At 37.7% G+C, this 18,191-nt stretch overlaps 1 protein-coding gene across 1 annotated transcript in view; it reads right to left on the reverse strand.

Moving 5' to 3' along the window:
- Positions 1 to 18,191, reverse strand: part of LOC126198930 (WD repeat-containing protein 48) — a 154,934-nt gene that overhangs the window by 27,697 nt on the left and 109,046 nt on the right. Inside the window, exons 7-11 of the mRNA XM_049935567.1 lie at positions 16,413 to 16,598; positions 16,227 to 16,334; positions 6,977 to 7,079; positions 3,790 to 3,952; positions 3,516 to 3,707 (exon numbers count right to left, since the gene is read on the reverse strand). Of these exons, the coding sequence (XP_049791524.1) occupies positions 3,516 to 3,707; positions 3,790 to 3,952; positions 6,977 to 7,079; positions 16,227 to 16,334; positions 16,413 to 16,598 (752 nt within the window). The remainder of the gene's footprint in view (positions 1 to 3,515; positions 3,708 to 3,789; positions 3,953 to 6,976; positions 7,080 to 16,226; positions 16,335 to 16,412; positions 16,599 to 18,191) is intronic.

Here is an 18,191-nt window from a genome sequence, read left to right on the forward strand (position 1 = left end):
CAAGGAAAAGAAGGCAAGGAAAAGAAGGCAAGGAAAAGAAGGCAAGGAAAAGAAGGCAAGGAAAAGAAGGCAAGGAAAAGAAGGCAAGGAAAAGAAGGCAAGGAAAAGAAGGCAAGGAAAAGAAGGCAAGGAAAAGAAGGCAAGGAAAAGAAGGCAAGGAAAAGAAGGCAAGGTAAAAAGTAAGGAAGACAGTGAGAGAGGGAGAAGGACAAAGAAAGGAAACAAACAAGGGAAGGAAGAAACCAGAATAAACTAAAAACCAAAATGACCACAAATTTAAGCCGTTGAACCATCCGTCTCCGGGCGCAGGTGCAAACTACCCCCTTCAGGGGGAGGGACTCTTTTTAGTCACCTCTTACAACAGGCAGGAATACCTCAGGCCTATTCTTACCCCGGACCCGCAGGGGAACGGACACCAGGGAGTGATATCCCGGTGGCTGGGTAAGGGGAGTGGTGTGGCAACTGCAAAGGGAGGGGAGACAAGAGGGAGGGGAGACAAGAGGGAGGGGAGACAAGAGGGAGATGGGACTGGGATAAGGAGAAGGGAGGAGGGGAAAAGGGGAAGTAACACAGGCAAATGTAGATGTCATATACAGGGTGAAGACAGTCATATTTTTGATGAGCCTCTGTGTAGGATGAACGATTCCTTCTTATAAACTGGGCAATCTGACGACCATGGAGAGCAATGGGTGTGACATGTAACGCACATGGGCAGTGGAACAAAGAAGCTCCACTCACGGAGTCGGAGTCCACATTCACTGCACAAAGGGTCATTGTACATCTGTAAGATGTGTGCTCAAAACAAATACACCAGAAACACCTCAAGGGTGGCAGGACGTACGGCTTCACATCACACTGATATACCATAACCTTGACCTTCCCCAGGAGGGTAGTCCCTTCAAATGTCAGAATAAAGGTGGCAGTATCAATGCAATTGTTCTTATGGCTTTTCTGCACATGTTGAACAAAATGTGCCATCATGCCAGATTCCTCTGGAGTTCCTCATCAGTTTGAAGGATGAGGTCCCTATGAAAAATGACACCCTAAACCGTATTCAAAGACTGGTGAGAGGTAATGGACACTGGGATATCACCACAAGGTCACGAGAATGAAGGGCAACAAATTTGGCAGCAGTAGTTTTGATCAACAGTGAACCTGACTACATCTTACAGAATACACTTCACAAATCATGTCGTCGATAGTTTCTACAAAAAAATTATGACTTGGTGACAGTGAAAGTATTCCTGTGTGTCCTTGTGCACATCAGGTAGCAAGGAAAGGGTTTCACCATTAGCTGGCGGTCCTTGCCCTCCTCCCAGGAGATAGCCAGGAAAGGGAAGGCAGCAGGGTTACAAGAAGGAGCATTAAAAGGGATCCATTCCCAATTAAGGATATTGCTGTAAAAGAACAGCCTGTTTTTTGGTGCTTTATAGATTTCATATGCAAAGTGTCCGCCCTATAACCCCCACTCTGATCAAGGGCTCTCCCGGTGAGCACCACACAGTCACAGCAAGCGCTTTATGCCAGTGAGGCCGCTGCCGGAAGTTTAGACATACAAGGGGAGGTAGCAGCTCTGTTGTCAGGGGGCTCAATCAAGTGGGTATATAATGACCTGACTGCACAGACTGGCTACCATGCTAGCTATATAGTGTTTAAGGACAAGTGTCGAAGAAACGATGGAAGATGCGGTAAGGCTACGAGTCAAAGACAATAATTAAGGTGTTATTCTCCAGTTGGCTCACACTACAGAGAGAAAATCTAAAAGGGGAGGTCAAACCCCAAAGGGAAACCAAAAACATCAAAGAGGAAAAGTGAAAAAAAGCAAGAAGAACAAAAACTGGACAGAAAACCAGAAACCAGGAGGGTAGCCGGGCTGACATAAGCGTGGACACACTCAGAGGGGAAGGAGGGGACGGAGAAGCAGGAGGGAGGACTGGGTCGGAGGAGTGTAGGGCAGGGATTGCAGCCTGGAATGGAATAAAGGGCCACAATAGCTCAGGGTTCCATCTGCACCACTCATAAACTCATGAAATAGGCATAAGCCCCCGGGGAGGGGGTTTCATGTTAGTGGTGGTTATGGTCTGGTTGTTCAAGGAAATGAAACAAAGAAGAAAATTTGCATGTCTATGAAACTGGTAGCTCATACCATTTGGCTATTGCTAAGTGAACTGGTACTGATATAAACTTTGCCTATTAACAGAAAGGAAGGAAATGAACTGTGAAATAGCTTTAATTTCAGTAACACACATGACTATTAAAAGCAGAAAAAGACAGAAATAAGTTTATGTACATACACACATGCACATACATGCACGCTTGAGAAAACTGTAAAACTGCAATTACAATATTGTTAAAATTGGAATAAGATAGAATAGCTGGCTAGCACAAAATAAATGCGCTGCCATACCAGATTCCACTAGAGTTATTCATCAGTTTGAAGGATCAGGTCCCTGTGAAAAATGACACCCTGAACTATATTCAAAGACTGGTGAGGGGTAATGGATACTAGGATATCACCACAACTCAAGAGGTAAAGTTCCAACTATTACTCACAACCCTACTTAACTAAATTAAATGTCAAATTGCTCAATGATCTTACTTTCAGTTGTTTTTGGAAGTCTTTCTATATACTGACAGGTGATAATGCAATCACGGAAGCCTGGTCAACAAAACCACAGGACATGGTTGGTACCATCAGCTCTTGAAGAGGATCGTCAATGCAGTCTAGCCACATGTGATAATGGCCCACAAGGTACAGGCAGTCCCTTCTCTATAGGTTTATCTCCCACAGATGCTATATTTGTAATAATGAGCGGCTCCTTCTACCAATATGCATAATGTGTAAAAAGATTTTTGCAGATACAACATGCCTGCCTCACCTTGCACCCAAACAGATTTTCTTCATGTTTCCGCTTATGGCCCCCTTATTGCTCCACATGGCTACAAAATGGCTTCAAAGCAGCACTTACCGTTATTACATAGCAACCACTTTGAACAAACTACTATATAAAATTAATGTCAGGCTTTGATTACCTCTCATTGCTTTCTGAAATGAGAAATATAATGCTCTATGTCCTTACTGTAAATACCAGTGAAGTATTCTGTCAAAATCTGAAGAAATACATGTGTGCCACCCTCTATCCCAACCCTTTGGTCTGTGGATCAAATGTGTGTGAAAGAATCAGAGGAAAGTCCTGTTCCATGTGTCAACAAATTACACCTTACTGCTTAGGTATTCTATCCCACCAGAAGCAGGACCATTCTTGGAAGAAGCCGTGTCATTTTCTTTAATGACTGTAACTTTTACCATTGACAAGATGCCTATTTCTATGAATATTTAATCGTAAAAATTTGACAAAATTAACTTATATGAATTGAAGAGATAGAAACTGTTTCTGTGATACACCCTACATCCCAAACTTAAAATTCAGTGTATATAGATGATTATTTTATCTCCTTCCCATTACAAGTTACATGTCATTAAGTTTTTTTAAATTTTATTACAGAATACTTACTTTTTTAGACTTTTTACTCCTGATGTGGCATGGGGAAGAAGGTAGAATGGTATTTTAATAAATTTTGGCAAGTTTTTCTCAACAACAATATCATTCACCCATGGCGGTACTGTCTCATTGAGTAAAACTCCTTCAGTTTCCCCTCCAGCATCACGTACTAACAAACGGTAAAGCGTGCGACCACCTACTTCACTGCAAAATTGTAATGATTAGTACATTGCAAGATTTTCAAATTGCTGCTACCTTCCTTGGTAGATGAAAATCATCTCCTTACCTGAAGATAACTGGTGTATGTCCTGGCACAGAAAAGTACTCATTGCCACCCTGACTCTGGCCACCTCCAGCTTGATCAGGGTGACACTCTGCATCTTCATCAACTTGCAGTGGTCTCCACCAATGTTCTAATAAAGCTTGCAGAAGTAAATTGCCATAGTTCACTGGAAGAACATTGTAAGGTGACTTATAAACAGATAATTCAAAAGTACAGCAAGTAACAATAGCTGAATGTAGGCTAAGTTATTACAAACTTATAAAAGGAAAATTTTGGAAGCTATTTTAGTCAGTCTGTGGTAGGTTGTGATATGAGCTAGGCCTGTGATCAAAATTATTGCACAATGTATGCAGACGAGTTAGCACAAACCACAAGTCATAGAAGATGCCAAGAGTTTATACTGTGATTGTTTTTTTTAATGACTGTCTGTGAACTGGTAATTAATTTCACGAACTGTGTTGACCTGCAATAATGCCTTCTGCTAACAGTGACAATAGCATTGGAATATGAACAGCATTACTTCCAATAGTTACCTACTTTGCCTGTTGTCTGTTTTATAAATATGACTGCTAGATTTTAAGAACAGTGATTTGAGAACTTCATTCAGAGAGTATGTTAACAGTTTACTTGTCACACATTAATAATTGTGTTTAAACACTTCAGTGTTAGGTTACTGCACTCTAACAATCTAGTTATACGGCAAAGAGCAGTATATAGCTTAAAATTTATCTGTGCACAAATTCAAATAAATGAGACTCAACCAGGCCATAAACAGTAGGTTATCCAACAACAAAATGCAATTAAAGTGTTTGGACTGCAAACCTGGTGTGGACCCCATCATTTAAAAAAGCCTATTTTAGACAACCACTTTTCAATCAGATTTGACCTAGGCACAGCTACAGATGGCACACATTTGCACAAGTAAATGTGGTTACATTATACACTGTACTTCATCAGTTTGTTTGGAAGTTGCCCATAATGAAAATAATCATTGAGTACTGCTATCAGTATCTATATGAAAGGGAATGAAAAATAGTTTTCCTCATAGTTTCTCTCTGAACACCATCTATCTTTTACCTACACACATTGAAATTAAAGTTCCCAACTCTGGTTTCTGACTATGCATTCATGTTAATCTCAGGAACTACTGTAGGGAATGTAATACGGATTTCCCTAACAGATAAGACTGATTCAGAAGAAAGATTGTGTATGTAATTTAGAAATATTCTGTTCAAACTGGCTGAATTATGGCGAATTAAAGAACCCCACCACTATGAAAACATATGAGTGATGCCTAGTGGTGAACAAGAGACAGGCATAAGGCCATCCGACTGCAGCAACAGGCTGACATGAGGAACTGCTACAAGGACGCCTATACCTTTTATGATGAATTAAAGACTGCCCCCAGCCCACTACTATGAAAATTATGTTATTGTCATCTAGCAGTGTGCAGGAGATAAGTGGCAGGTTGGTGAACTTCAGTACCATGACGATCTGAGTTCCTGTTACCAGGCAGCCAGTGGGAGTTACTGCCAACATCTGAAACGTCTTGTGCTGCAGGACGTATCAGGTATTAAGCTAAAAGGAATGGATTTTTGTATAGAGTTTACATTTAAAAGTGTGAAGGGAAATGTGGGAAAAGCTCACACAGAAGATGTAGCCCATGCTGGACTGGTACTGCAGTAGCGCTGTCGGCAACTGGCCGTGGCTCGCAGTCAGGCAGACAACACTGTACAAGTTCAGCAGTTAGGCAGCTGAGAAGGGGCCATTGCTATTGCTTTTGCTGAACTGGTGCTGCGGTCAGTTGGAATGGGTAGTGCAACAGCTCACAACTCTCATCTTGCCACAAGATGACACTCCAAATGCCAATTAAATATGGAACACACAACACTTGTGCCTCCTGAGAACTTTCCTGGCATGTGCTACTCAAATTGTTGAATTTGTATGAAAACGATAATGTTCAGTTACCTAAAGTTGTTCTCGGTGTTTTAATCATAAATCTACACAGTGGCCAGTGAACAAAATTACCTCTATGTCAGATTAGTAGTCTGGCTGTAGATGTTTAGTGCTCCTCATGTGAAGCTGGGGCAGGTTGCTAATTTTATGTAAAATTGTATTCCCATTTTATGACATTTTCTTTTACAACTATACAAAATATCAATGCTGTTACAGGAGAAAAACACAGCCAAGTGACTGTCTGCATCACCTACTGGTTATTTACTCCATAATTCCTTACAAAATAATAGAACTTCCTCTCCTCTTTGTAATATCTACAAGGAGACCTTACAGACCTGTCCCATTTGGTTTTCTGTCTATTTATGGGATTTGAAACTTGGCACCTGGACAGCAACTTCCTAAACCAGCACAATGCAATTCTCAAAAATTAGAGCAAGCTTAAAAATTTGACTATTCCAACTGCTGTTAAGCATAAAACAATTCAAGCAATTTGACAGCATTGCCTATAGCCAAATAAAGAGCATCTGGTCTCATAACCACAATATTACTAGTTTGATTCCTGCCACAAATATGTTTTAACTCTTATTTGAAATCACATGTATTATAAAGTTGATGTATTAACGAACAAATATCAATGTTAACCAATATTTAATCCAAATATCATTTTTGGTTAGCAGTTACATGAAAAATGCATATTCATGGTAAATTAAATATATTTTTAAAATATATTTGTGTTTTTAATAAAATGCTTGTAGTTTCATAAGCTCTAGAAACAAAAATGTATTTTAATTTCTACTTGCTGTTTCCAGTTTTTGTACCAAATTTTAATTAATTAAGAATACTAAATTTTTCACATGAATAATAGTTAAAAATAACAGATGCGTTCATAAAAAAAATTGTGATTCACAATATTTGTTAATTAGCAATTTGATTTATTAATAAATACCGAATTCAAATAAAAGTAAAAAATCTGCCTCCAAGTGTGAACCAAAGCAGTGATGATATGGTTAAGGTTAGGGCCATTTGGTAGCAAAATCAGAAATGTTTTGCACTTAATAGCACATGAGAAACTTCAAAGTTGATTATTCTGAAAGATTCTCAGAGTTGCATTGCACTGCTTTAGGACGTCTGTTTCCGCACACTGAGATTCCTATATGTATGAGAGTCCCATAAGCCTGAAGAAAATCCAAGTTGGCCAGTCTGTAAAGCCCTCTCGTTGTTCTATCCAAATTACCTTTTTGATCAACTGTGTCATTTGGTGCAAGCCCTGCTTCTCTCGCTGAAACCCATGCCGAAAAGCAGTCATTTTCATCCTGCCCCAAATGAATGGTAAGCATCTGAAATTAAAAAGAAATAATAAAAAGAAAGCAATGATGTCAAATCCATCAAAGACAACAACAATAACAGGTACTCATGAAACAGTTGCAATTTGACAGTATTCAAGGTTGATGAGCACAATTCAGCTGTATATATCATTTTATGTTACTCACTGAAACTACTAGTTGCAGTATTGCTAATTAATTGTCCTACCTTGCCACCTCCTACTCAATTACACTTCTGTTTCTAGCACCATTCTCTCTCTCTCTCTCTCTCTCTCCCCCCCCCCCCCCCCCCCCCCGCCCCTCCTATCTCCTTTTATACAGCCTATAATTTGTTTCCAGACTAAATCCTACAATCATAAGCTGATAGTGTTTTATTATAAGTCTTGCTGAATGAATAAAACAGTGCACTGGAACTGGATACCATTCTGCCAATTTTAACTTCCACACACACACTTTCCAGCCTGGATCAAAGCTTCAATCTACCATTACTGCCTCCCTGCTTCTCAAACTCAACTGATTATGTAACATGAAAAAGGAAAGGGTAGGATGGTGAAGACATGATTTACACAAGAAAAATATTACTAGTGTGAAAGACATTCACAACAAATAAATCTTCTGAAACCTTTGGTCCCAACAAATAACTCTTCTAAAATATTTGGCCTCTAACTAGAAAATAATTTTTTGCACTCTTACATTTCAGTGCACCAGGTATTTTTCCCATGTGTCCTCACATGCATTTCTGCAATCTTTTGAGAGGTGTGTGTGTGGGGGGAGGGGGGGGGGAGTAGCATATACAGGGTGTTTGTTTTAACATGAGACAATTCAATATTTCAAAAATGTTGCATCACATACAAAAAAAATGTTCTAGGTGGAAACTCACTATTAGTAAAGGGGACATCTTTCTACGCTACAATTAGTCACAACCTAACCACCCCTCCTTCGTGGGCGGAGTCAACTTAGTATTTTCAATTGGAAACCTCTCATTTTTATTGCATATTCGGATTCTATGCCAAAAAATACATACAACATAACAGGATAGATAAAAAAAATGTACTCATCAAATGGTGGTAGGAGAACACACACATAAAAAAAGTTTTTACTTACGCAAGCTTTCGGACACAGTGGCTCCTCCTCTTGGTAGAAAGGTTGAAGGGAAGGAAGAGGGGTAAAGGAAAAGGACTGGAGAGGTTTAGGAAAGGAAATGGAGCTCAGAAAAATCACCTAGAACCATGGGTCAGGGGAGACTTGCCGGATGGGATGAGAAGGAAAGACTGATTGCTGGAGAATGCGCCAGACGAGATTTGAACACCTGAGAGCTTAAATTTGGAAGATAGGGTAATATGCAACACAGAGATCACTGCTAAAACATCACACGAGTCAAAGCTAAGTAAAGCTAAGTACATTGTACGTAACAGAGGTGGGAGGGGGACAGTGAAAACTAGACAGGTCAGAAAATGAAAGATGTACAAACCACAATGGGGTGACGAAAGGAGCAGTTACAGTGAACAAATGCTGAGACATAAGAAAAAGTACATATCATTTACACTGTTTCCCATTTGTGGTAGATAGCACAGTAAATGACAAATATCAAGCATGCCTGTTTTTACATATAAGAACCGACGCATTTGATTCTACATTTCATTTATGAAGTAAATGTAAACCTTTGTGTTCTAATAGTTGATACTGATGTTGAGAGGTTCCTCAGATGTTGTGAGTGTGATTGTACAGTACAAACAACGTAGCTACACATTGACATTTCTTGCAAATAAGCTTCTTGTATGGTAAGGTGGTTTTCTATTCTGTACGAGGTTCATTGCAGTGAGTCCCCAAACAATCAAAATGCTGGATTTTGGTGGCCACTTTAGAAACCCACCATCAGGGTGGCTGAATTCGGTGTGTGTTTTCACCCTATTGCCATAACTTTCGTCCTGACTGCTATGTGGCTACTAGTGGAATACAAACTACAACCATTGTAGTAAGGTTAAATGTTCGTGACGTGATAGCGACAGGTGCACCCACCATGGATATTCACAAAAATCAAACACTTTCATGGTGAAAGGCAAGGGGACTCAGTGACATCACATAGCGCAATAGTGAGAGGATAAGGAACTCAACCAAAATCAAGCATCCCGATGGGAACAGAAAACTATTGCAACCATTCTGGGATCACACTAAATGTAGTGTCTAACCATATTTTGAAACCGATAGCCGTATTGTACTGTACAATCAAATTTGCAACACTAAACTAAATTCTGAGCATAAATATCAACCATCAGAACATAAAGGTTTACATTTACTTTATAAATGAAATGCAGAATCAAGTGCATCAGTACTTAAGTGTAAAAAGACACATATTTGACATTTGTTGATTATATCTTCATCTACCATGAATAGAAAACAATGACTTGGTAAAACCATTCATTTTTTGTGTAGTATCTGAATATACAATAGAAATGGGGGTTCCCATTTGAAAATACTTTTCTTTTGTACAATGCATTGTCTTTTGAGATATTTAGTTGTCTCAAGTTAAAACAAACACCCTGTATAAACTACCCATCAAGCTTTCCATAAAACACCCAGGGCCTGTGGTTTCATCAAAAACAAAATGGTGTTTAATATGTTATTTTATATGCCCAAACAATAGAGTAGCTTCATGTTAATTTGGTGTGGATTCAGTTTAAAGATATGTATCGAAAACAGCAAAACTACCCAGTTATTTTCAGGAGCAACTGTATCTGCTAGAATAGATTATGCTATAATCAACAAAGATGTTATAGATAAGGTAAATTACAGTAACTTAGATTTTCTTTATTCTGACCACTTCTGTCAGGTGATAGAATACAAAAATTCAGTTGTGCCTAAAATAACAAACATTGTGCTACAGAAACAAATGCTGAATACCTCAAATATTAATGCTCTTAAAGACAAACTAGCGAATGAGAAATGAGATTCTGTGTACCAGGTAAAAGGGTCGGATGAGAAATGGAATGAATTCTACTCAACCCTATTGCATCATTATGAATATAGTTGTCCAGTCAGAGAAATCCAGAAGGTAGTTAAACACTGTCAAAATGGAAGTAATCCTAGACTAAAACTCCCAACAAATCTGATTAGGCTCAGGCAGCAAGTACACGATCTAAACCAGCTTTATAAATCTACTACTATGCAGGTTTTCAAGGAAAAATACAATAGGGCCAAGCAAACTTTTTAAACTGAAATTGTCAATCTAAGGAAGCAGATTAACAGCAAAACAATAGAACAGTCTGACAACATAAGCAAAACATCTTGGAAGCTGATTGACAAATACCGAAAAGGTCCCAACAAGATGAACATGGAACCACTCAGCATAAGACATGATGGTAGCATTATAAAAAACCCAGATACTATATGTAATATTTTTAATAACTACTACATTTCTGGTGAACAATCGACGCATATTACAGATTCACAGATAGAGATCCGGTGCCATCTCACCCAGTGTACCGAATTTGAATTTGTGGAAGTGAATGAGCAGGAGGTTCGCAGGGCAATATACACGCTAAAGAAAAAATTTTCATCTGGATGGGATGGCATACCCAGTGATATTATTAAGGCATGCTTAAAAGAAATTTCTAAACCTCTTACTCACCTGATTAATTGCAGCATTAGAGAAAACATGTATCCAACAGTTCTAAAAATGAGTGTAGTGAAACCAGCGTATAAAAAGGGAAGTAAGGCAGAAGTCTCCAACTATAGACCAATATCATTAATACCCACTTTTAGCAAGATATTCGAAAGCATTATCCTTTCTCAGCTAAGTGCCTTTTTCACTAAACATAAACTGCTAGTAGATTCGCAGCATGGCTTCAGAAAATAGCTAAGTACAGCCACAGCAGTTACACAGTTCATCCATGAAGTTTACTGTCTGTTGGTCCAGAAGATGCAGACTGCAGGTATATTTTTGGACCTGACAAGAGCATTTGATACAGTAAACCATAGGGTACTTCTTAAAAAGCTAAAATCTTATAGTATTGGGGATCAAGCCATGAATCTTTTAACCACGTACCTGTTGAATCGTAAGCAAAGCACTAAATTGTCATACAAACTAGATAATAAAATCATGAACTTCCAGTCCACCAGTGAACCTGTATTACAAGGTGTACCACAGGGCTCAATCCTTGGACCATTTCTCTTCCTTATATATATTAACGACATTGCACAACCCATTAACTCCCATATTGTAAGCTGTGCAGATGACACAATATGGGAGTGAATCTAAAGAGCTAGAATCTCTTGCTACTAGTGGTGTAACAGAAGTAACAAAATACTTCAATGATCAGGGACTCAAGGTGAATGTCACCAAATCTCAACTACTGACATTTAAAACAGGCAGTTCTCATCACAACAATATGAATAGTGTGTGTAATATCTCTGCAACAGAAAATGGTAAATGTAAATTCCTGGGTGTATATGTTGATGAAAATTTGCGGTGGACATACCACATTAATTTCATATGCGGAAAAGTCAGTAGTGCCATATATCTCCTCAGCCAACTCGCAAAGATAGTTCCTAGCCAAGCACTGAAATTAGTATATTATGGAACACTTTACCCCTTTCTCAATTACGGAACTGAACTATGGGGCTGTGCAGCTGATGTACATTTAAAAAGAATACTACTACTACAGAAAAGAGCAATAAGACTTATACATGGGATGGGACATAGACATTCATGTCGTGAAGTGTTTGTGCAGCACGAATATCTGACAATATATTTTCTGTACATCTTCAAAATAGTTGTATTTTTTATAAGTCAACCAACAGAAGCTATCAACGGCAGTGATGTACATGATCACAACACTAGAACAAAGTGTAACTATTTCCGTAACAGAACAACGTTAAAAATGACTGATAGAAGTCCATATATCAGTGGTTTGATTTGGTATAACAAGCTACCAAACTCTCAAAGAATGTACACGGGAAATGTTTTTAAAACAAAATTAAAATCTTTTCTAATAGAAAAATTTTTATATTCTTTCAATGAATTTTAAGATAGTGATTGTAACATGAGGCATTAGCACATCAGTTGTAATGTAATAAGTGTAAAAAATAGACATAAGAAGCAACAGCTACAGAATATATTGTATTTTATAAGTATAAATATAACCATAGTATTAAGTCTGACGTTTGCAAAAGCCATCATTATGATGGCTCCATGCAAAGAAAATGTAAACAAATAAAAATAAATAAATAAATGATGTGATTGGTATGCACCACATGTAACAGTCACTGCTGGAAACTATTCTTCATGTTTGCTATAATAAATACATTTCCTGTCACAATAATGTGAGGTAGCTCTAGTGACTGAGCACACAAAATTGTTCTTTACATAAATTTTTATTGGTAATAAGAACCAAACTGATAGTTTTTATTCAGACTGGGTACCGTACAAAAAACCTCTTCTTTATTTGAGCTGGGACTACCTACATATTAACAAACCGGAAATATCTCCCAAAGCCCTAGAGAAATGCATGTGATGACTTAAGAGAAACTCTAAATCTGAAATCAACTAATAATGAATTCATGTTCCAAGACACAAATATACTGTTTGTTAGAGATGTAGGTCCTGTAATACTTCATATATTTGCTAAAACACAAGAAAAATTAAACTCTTCAAATTAGTAAAAACAAATTTTATTGCTACAAACACTATTTTCCCAACAATGGGATCAATATGAAAAGCTCAACAGGCTAATTACACAAAGATCATTAAGTTCCTATTTTAGTAGTGAGTTTGGGATGGTAATATATATCCTGCTGGTTGTACTTGACAGCTTTTGGATAATTCAGGAAAATCTTACAACTACTATAAGCTGCTCTTAAAATAATATTTATTTATTAGCTGCAGTAGTGGTTACACCTACATAGAGTTAAGAGTTATTTTAAGTAAGACAGCTTTTTGGTAACAACTATTCCATTCCATGATGGCAGATTGGTACAGCAATCTTTTTATAAGTTGACTATAAAAACAGTCATGGATTGCTGATCTGTAATTTATTAATTAAGAATTTTGCTTGGGTAGGGCCTCATCAGATAATTTGAAAGTACACAGAGAGGACAAAGTTGTAAATAGCTGGCATGGTCAAATTCTATACTACCAATACGTTATAACAACATCAATTCAGAAAAGATAATGTATAAAATCTTGGGGACTCACATTAAAATTAATGCCAGGGCATATGCCATAATAAAACTAATGCCAATAGCATATGTCACATCTAAAGGAACACCAGAATGGAATGTACTGGTAATTAAGACCAAATAAAAGTCGTGTGGGTGATGGAAAAACAGAATGAAACATATTCTTATGAAATATGAAAGAGATGGAATCACCTTCAGTACAATGACAAAAGCACTCATAGCAGTAGAGAATATGCCCATGCATACATAAATATGTCCACCACTCGTGGTATCGCGGTAGCGTTCTCACTTCCCGAGCACGGGGTCCCGTGTTTGATTCCCAGCGGGGTCAGGGATTTTCAGGTGCCCCAAGATGACTGGGCATTGTTGTGTCATCTTCATAATCATTCATCCCCATTATGTTCACAGGAAGACAATGGCAAACTACCTCGATTAGGACCTTGTCTAGTACAGCGGTGCGGGTCTCCCGCATCATTCCCCTACCCTCTGTCAAGCAGCATGGGACTTCATTTCCATATATAAATATATGTGGACCCCATAACAGGCAGTGATGCTGCTCCTTCCATTCTGATAGACGATATGTAAGTAATGGAGATGTAGCTGCATTGGCTAGAAAGTTAGTTAGTACAGTGTGGCACAGTAAACACATTTAGCGATTAAGGTTGAACAGAGAAAACTACATAGTCAAACTGGCATAAATCCGAATCTCATAAACATAAGATCCGAATACACAAATGTAATAAATCTAAATTAAACAAATGTTATCCAACAGATATATTAAAATGGAAAAGGGTAAATTCTGGGACAATAAGCACCTACGTGGGTGTGATCTTTACATCCTGAAGCATAGGCATTTAAAAGTGACCTTCATAACCATGAAGGTAGATACTTAAGGCTCACGAAGCATAAAGAGTGAAAGAGGAAGAACTTATTAAAAATAGACAACATCTGATCATAATATACTTGATTTCTGGCAACCAATTGATCACTAAGCAAGCTTTTTTTTTCTTTTTTTATTCCCAGTATTTGTGTTTGCCAACTTCAGTCTCTTCTTCGAGATTAAGCCTCCTCCCCTTTGGAGTGTGGTATAGGACTTCAAGGTTAACAAGTGTTAGTGGTGAATGACTACTAGCTTTAAGATGTTCTGTGAAAGTGGATCCATTTTTGACCTGTCCAGTTTTTCTCAGCAAGTGCTTCTTTTTCAAATAATTTCTTCATTTCAAACTGCAAAGAACTTATATAACTACTGCAACAAAAAACCTTTCTGGATGATTCCATTTTGCTTTCAATTGATATTAAAAATTTATGAACAAATATCCTTTGGAAGAGACCATCTTAATTATTCCAAACAATTTCTTTAGACACAAATGATTGAGCACTGACAACATGGAAATAGAGCAGCTGAGAGGCATTTTGGCCCTACACCAACATCAAAAACCATTTGCAATTGGCAGGCTAGTAAAGAACTGAAAAAATGAGGAAGACTAAATGTGCATGGACTGAATGCAAAATGGTCAGAACTAGAAGACATATTCAAAGGGATTCAAGCACACTGTCAAAATGGCACTGGAATTAATACAAAAATGATCCACAAGCTAGGGCTATAGTTGAACTTAACAGACTCTAAGAGTGGAGTTGTTTGGTGCTACAGCTTTATGAAGCGTCTCTAACACAGCATGCGAATCAAAACCAAAATATCTCAGAGAATGTTACAAGAGTGTTATCTTTCCATCACTTTATTATTAAACATTGAAAGAAAACCTGTGTGGAACTAGGCCGAGCAGGGAAATGGGTAAAACTCCTCTAGCTATAAAAGAAGTGGACATGAAAAAAATGCACTACACTATTGTCCTCTCATGTTGTGCTGACGGTACTAAACTTAATCCTATGATCATTTTAAAGTGCAAAACAATGGCAAAACATTATGAAATAGCACCAGATGGTGGTGTTCATGTCTATGATGAGGGTTGGATGGACGAGACTGGTACGAAATTACGTATTAACAGAGTGTGGGAGAGAAGGAAAGGTGCTTTATTGAGGAAGAGTTCTCTTCTTGTTTTAGATAAGTTTAGTAATCATTTGAAAAATTATGTGACAGAGAAGCTGAGAAGGGAAATACAGAGCTTTCTGTTATTCCAGGAGGACTTACTTCATGATTGTAAGCCCCTTGATTTCTTGATAAACAAACCATTTAAGGGAGTATATGAGAAAGGACTGGAACAACTGGATGATGGATGAAATCTAACATGAATTTTTGCCGAAGGGAGCTTTAAAATGACCTACAATCAAACAAGGGTGTCATTGGACAAAACAGTTATGGTCTAGAGTGAGAGAAGACATTATTGTTAAACCTTTCAAGAGGTGCGGCATAATTAACTCTCTCGATGCCAGTGAAAACCATCTTACATATGAAGAGGACAATGATGATGATGAATAGGAAGCAGAAGAAGAAGAAAGTTCAGATGATGATTTTCAGGGATTTTAAAGGTCATTTCGGTTTTATGAACTAGGAATTTTTTTTTGTCTGGCTTTGCAATCTAATAATAAAAATGGTAAAAAATAATATTATTTAAATAAAATTGCTTACAAATTAAGGTGCATCTTACAGTCCATAGTGTCTTATAGTCCACAAAATAAGGTATCTAGCACATCTTCCATTCCAACCCAGTTATTGGCATTTTTTGTTTTATCAGAAATTGAGCCAACTATGAAAGTGGCCGCATAATATAGCAACCTCACCATGCAAATCATTAATGACATTTTGAAATTTTACTTCATTCATAGTTTACGATAATACAAAAATTTCCTACTTACACTCCAATAAGAAACATGTGAGAAGTAAATCTCAGATCTGACAAGGAAGTCACAGCATTCACCGTTTCAATTTTCTGAAGCTTGTGACACCCATCACAGTATGCAAAAACTAAGTACCATGTTTACACAAGTCACATTTAGCAAAATCCAATGTAAAACAAAATGACTTACCCCAGTTTTCAAGTCAACATTAAACCAGTTAGGAACATAAACCATTTTAAACCTCTTTTTTATTTCCTCCTCAAAATCAACTTGTCCAAGATCTTCAATTTTACAAGCCTGTAAAAAAAGGTGCCGACATGTCTCAATGTGTTAGGCTAAGCACAAACATTTAGTGTTGAACAGATGATCACCTACCTTTAAAACATCATAAACCATTACATTGTTCTCAGTGTCTTTTGTCAAAATGTGTCTCTTGTCATTTAATATGTGGTAATGTCTCACTGCAGGCCCACCTTTTATAACTGGATCAGGTTTTAGGTTCAAAGGCTTGAGACCATCATCATCTGCAGTATCTCCCACTGCATCTCTTTTTGGCAGCAGCTACGGAAAAGAATACAATTATAACTAGTCATAATTTGTTGTTAGTATACTCTACAGAAGTAACCTGCAATCGCTGCTTCTCTCAATGTATAACCCAACTATTTCTTCATACTTTAAGGCTTTCTTTCATGCTGGGAGTTATAGAACGCACTGTATGAATGAAAGCCCCATGCTCCTGCAATTTGGGTACTTTCTCACATAATTTAGCCAATCAACTGGGAGAATCCCTTTCGCATATCAATAAAAACAGGTCACAACCTTTTGTAATGATACATAGAAAAATTTCAGTGCCACTGTCTTAGTGTTCATAAAGGTTATAGATGTATACTTACATTTAGCATTGTTCTACTCCAACAGTGACCAAAACAGAAGGCATATCGGCTATCGAGAGATGCGTAATGTACAAATATTTTTTGCACGTTATAGTTTGAATGTTTCATGAATTGCTTAATGAGTAGTGCAATAAATTTGTATGTAATTAAGAGTTATCAACACAAATACAAAAAAGCCACTGCTTTTAAAAGATTATGAAAATTTCTCCAAGTACACTTTTCTTCGCTGCTGAACTACAGGATGTTGCTATTATTCAAGAAGCCTATGTCAAACTGTAACCTCCAAGTAACTAGATGTATCATAAAAAAAGGCTATTGCATTCATGACACCTAAATAAAAGTGACAGTAAGACACTCCCTGAATTACTTGGGGACTTGAAACCAAATGCAGGGCAAACAGCTTCCATCCATTGCTTAGATCACTGTTTCAGGCATGTTGGCTCCTCTAGAGTAAACCATCAGAGTACATGGTCAGTTGGGTTCTTTTTAAAATGTTCCAAAGATTTCTTAGAAATCTTTCATATTTTGTTAGAAGTATGATGGAAAGAGAAGATAGCAGGGGACCTATGGGAAAAAGGAGGCTTGGAGAAGAAGCACTGGATAGGCATTTATGGAGAGAAGGATCCAGCAAAGCAACGCTGACCCCACGTGATGTGGGAAAAGGCTGAGATAATGATGATGATTTTATTAGAATTCAACAAAAGCAACAAGCATCCTGTAAAACTCTTCTCACTGGTAATCCTGTGTGTAATATGTACTGTATTTATTCTTCTACATCTGAAGTGTTGGTTATCTCATTTACAGAATGGAATACTAAATAGTTGCAGTACTTATTTAAACAAGGAAATAAGCATGTCCAATAAACAGGTGTTCTGAAACTCATCGTTTCTGAGATCTGAATACTTTTATATACCAAGAGCTAGAGCTGAAAGACATTTGGTTGGGTATAAAGTGCACAGTCACTGCAATGGCGACCTCTTAGCATTATCAGCAAAGTGCCTTGATGTCTTTCTGTACCACAGCACTCAACTACAAAATAATCAGAGCATTAGGGAATCTGCAATAAGTTGTGTTATTCAGGCTGTGTTGTACTGTAGCTTCAGTTATGTTAATGTGTATTACAGTACACTAAATTACTAATGACTGAGTATGTACCATGACGTTCTACACATATACACCGGCTGTTCAGAGCATCCTCCTACAGGCCAACCGCAAATTAGAACAGCATGCCACCCTCCACCTCAAAAAACTATGAAATCTC

This window comes from Schistocerca nitens, chromosome 8, assembly GCF_023898315.1.
Source record: "Schistocerca nitens isolate TAMUIC-IGC-003100 chromosome 8, iqSchNite1.1, whole genome shotgun sequence".
Classification (NCBI taxonomy): domain Eukaryota; kingdom Metazoa; phylum Arthropoda; class Insecta; order Orthoptera; family Acrididae; genus Schistocerca; species Schistocerca nitens.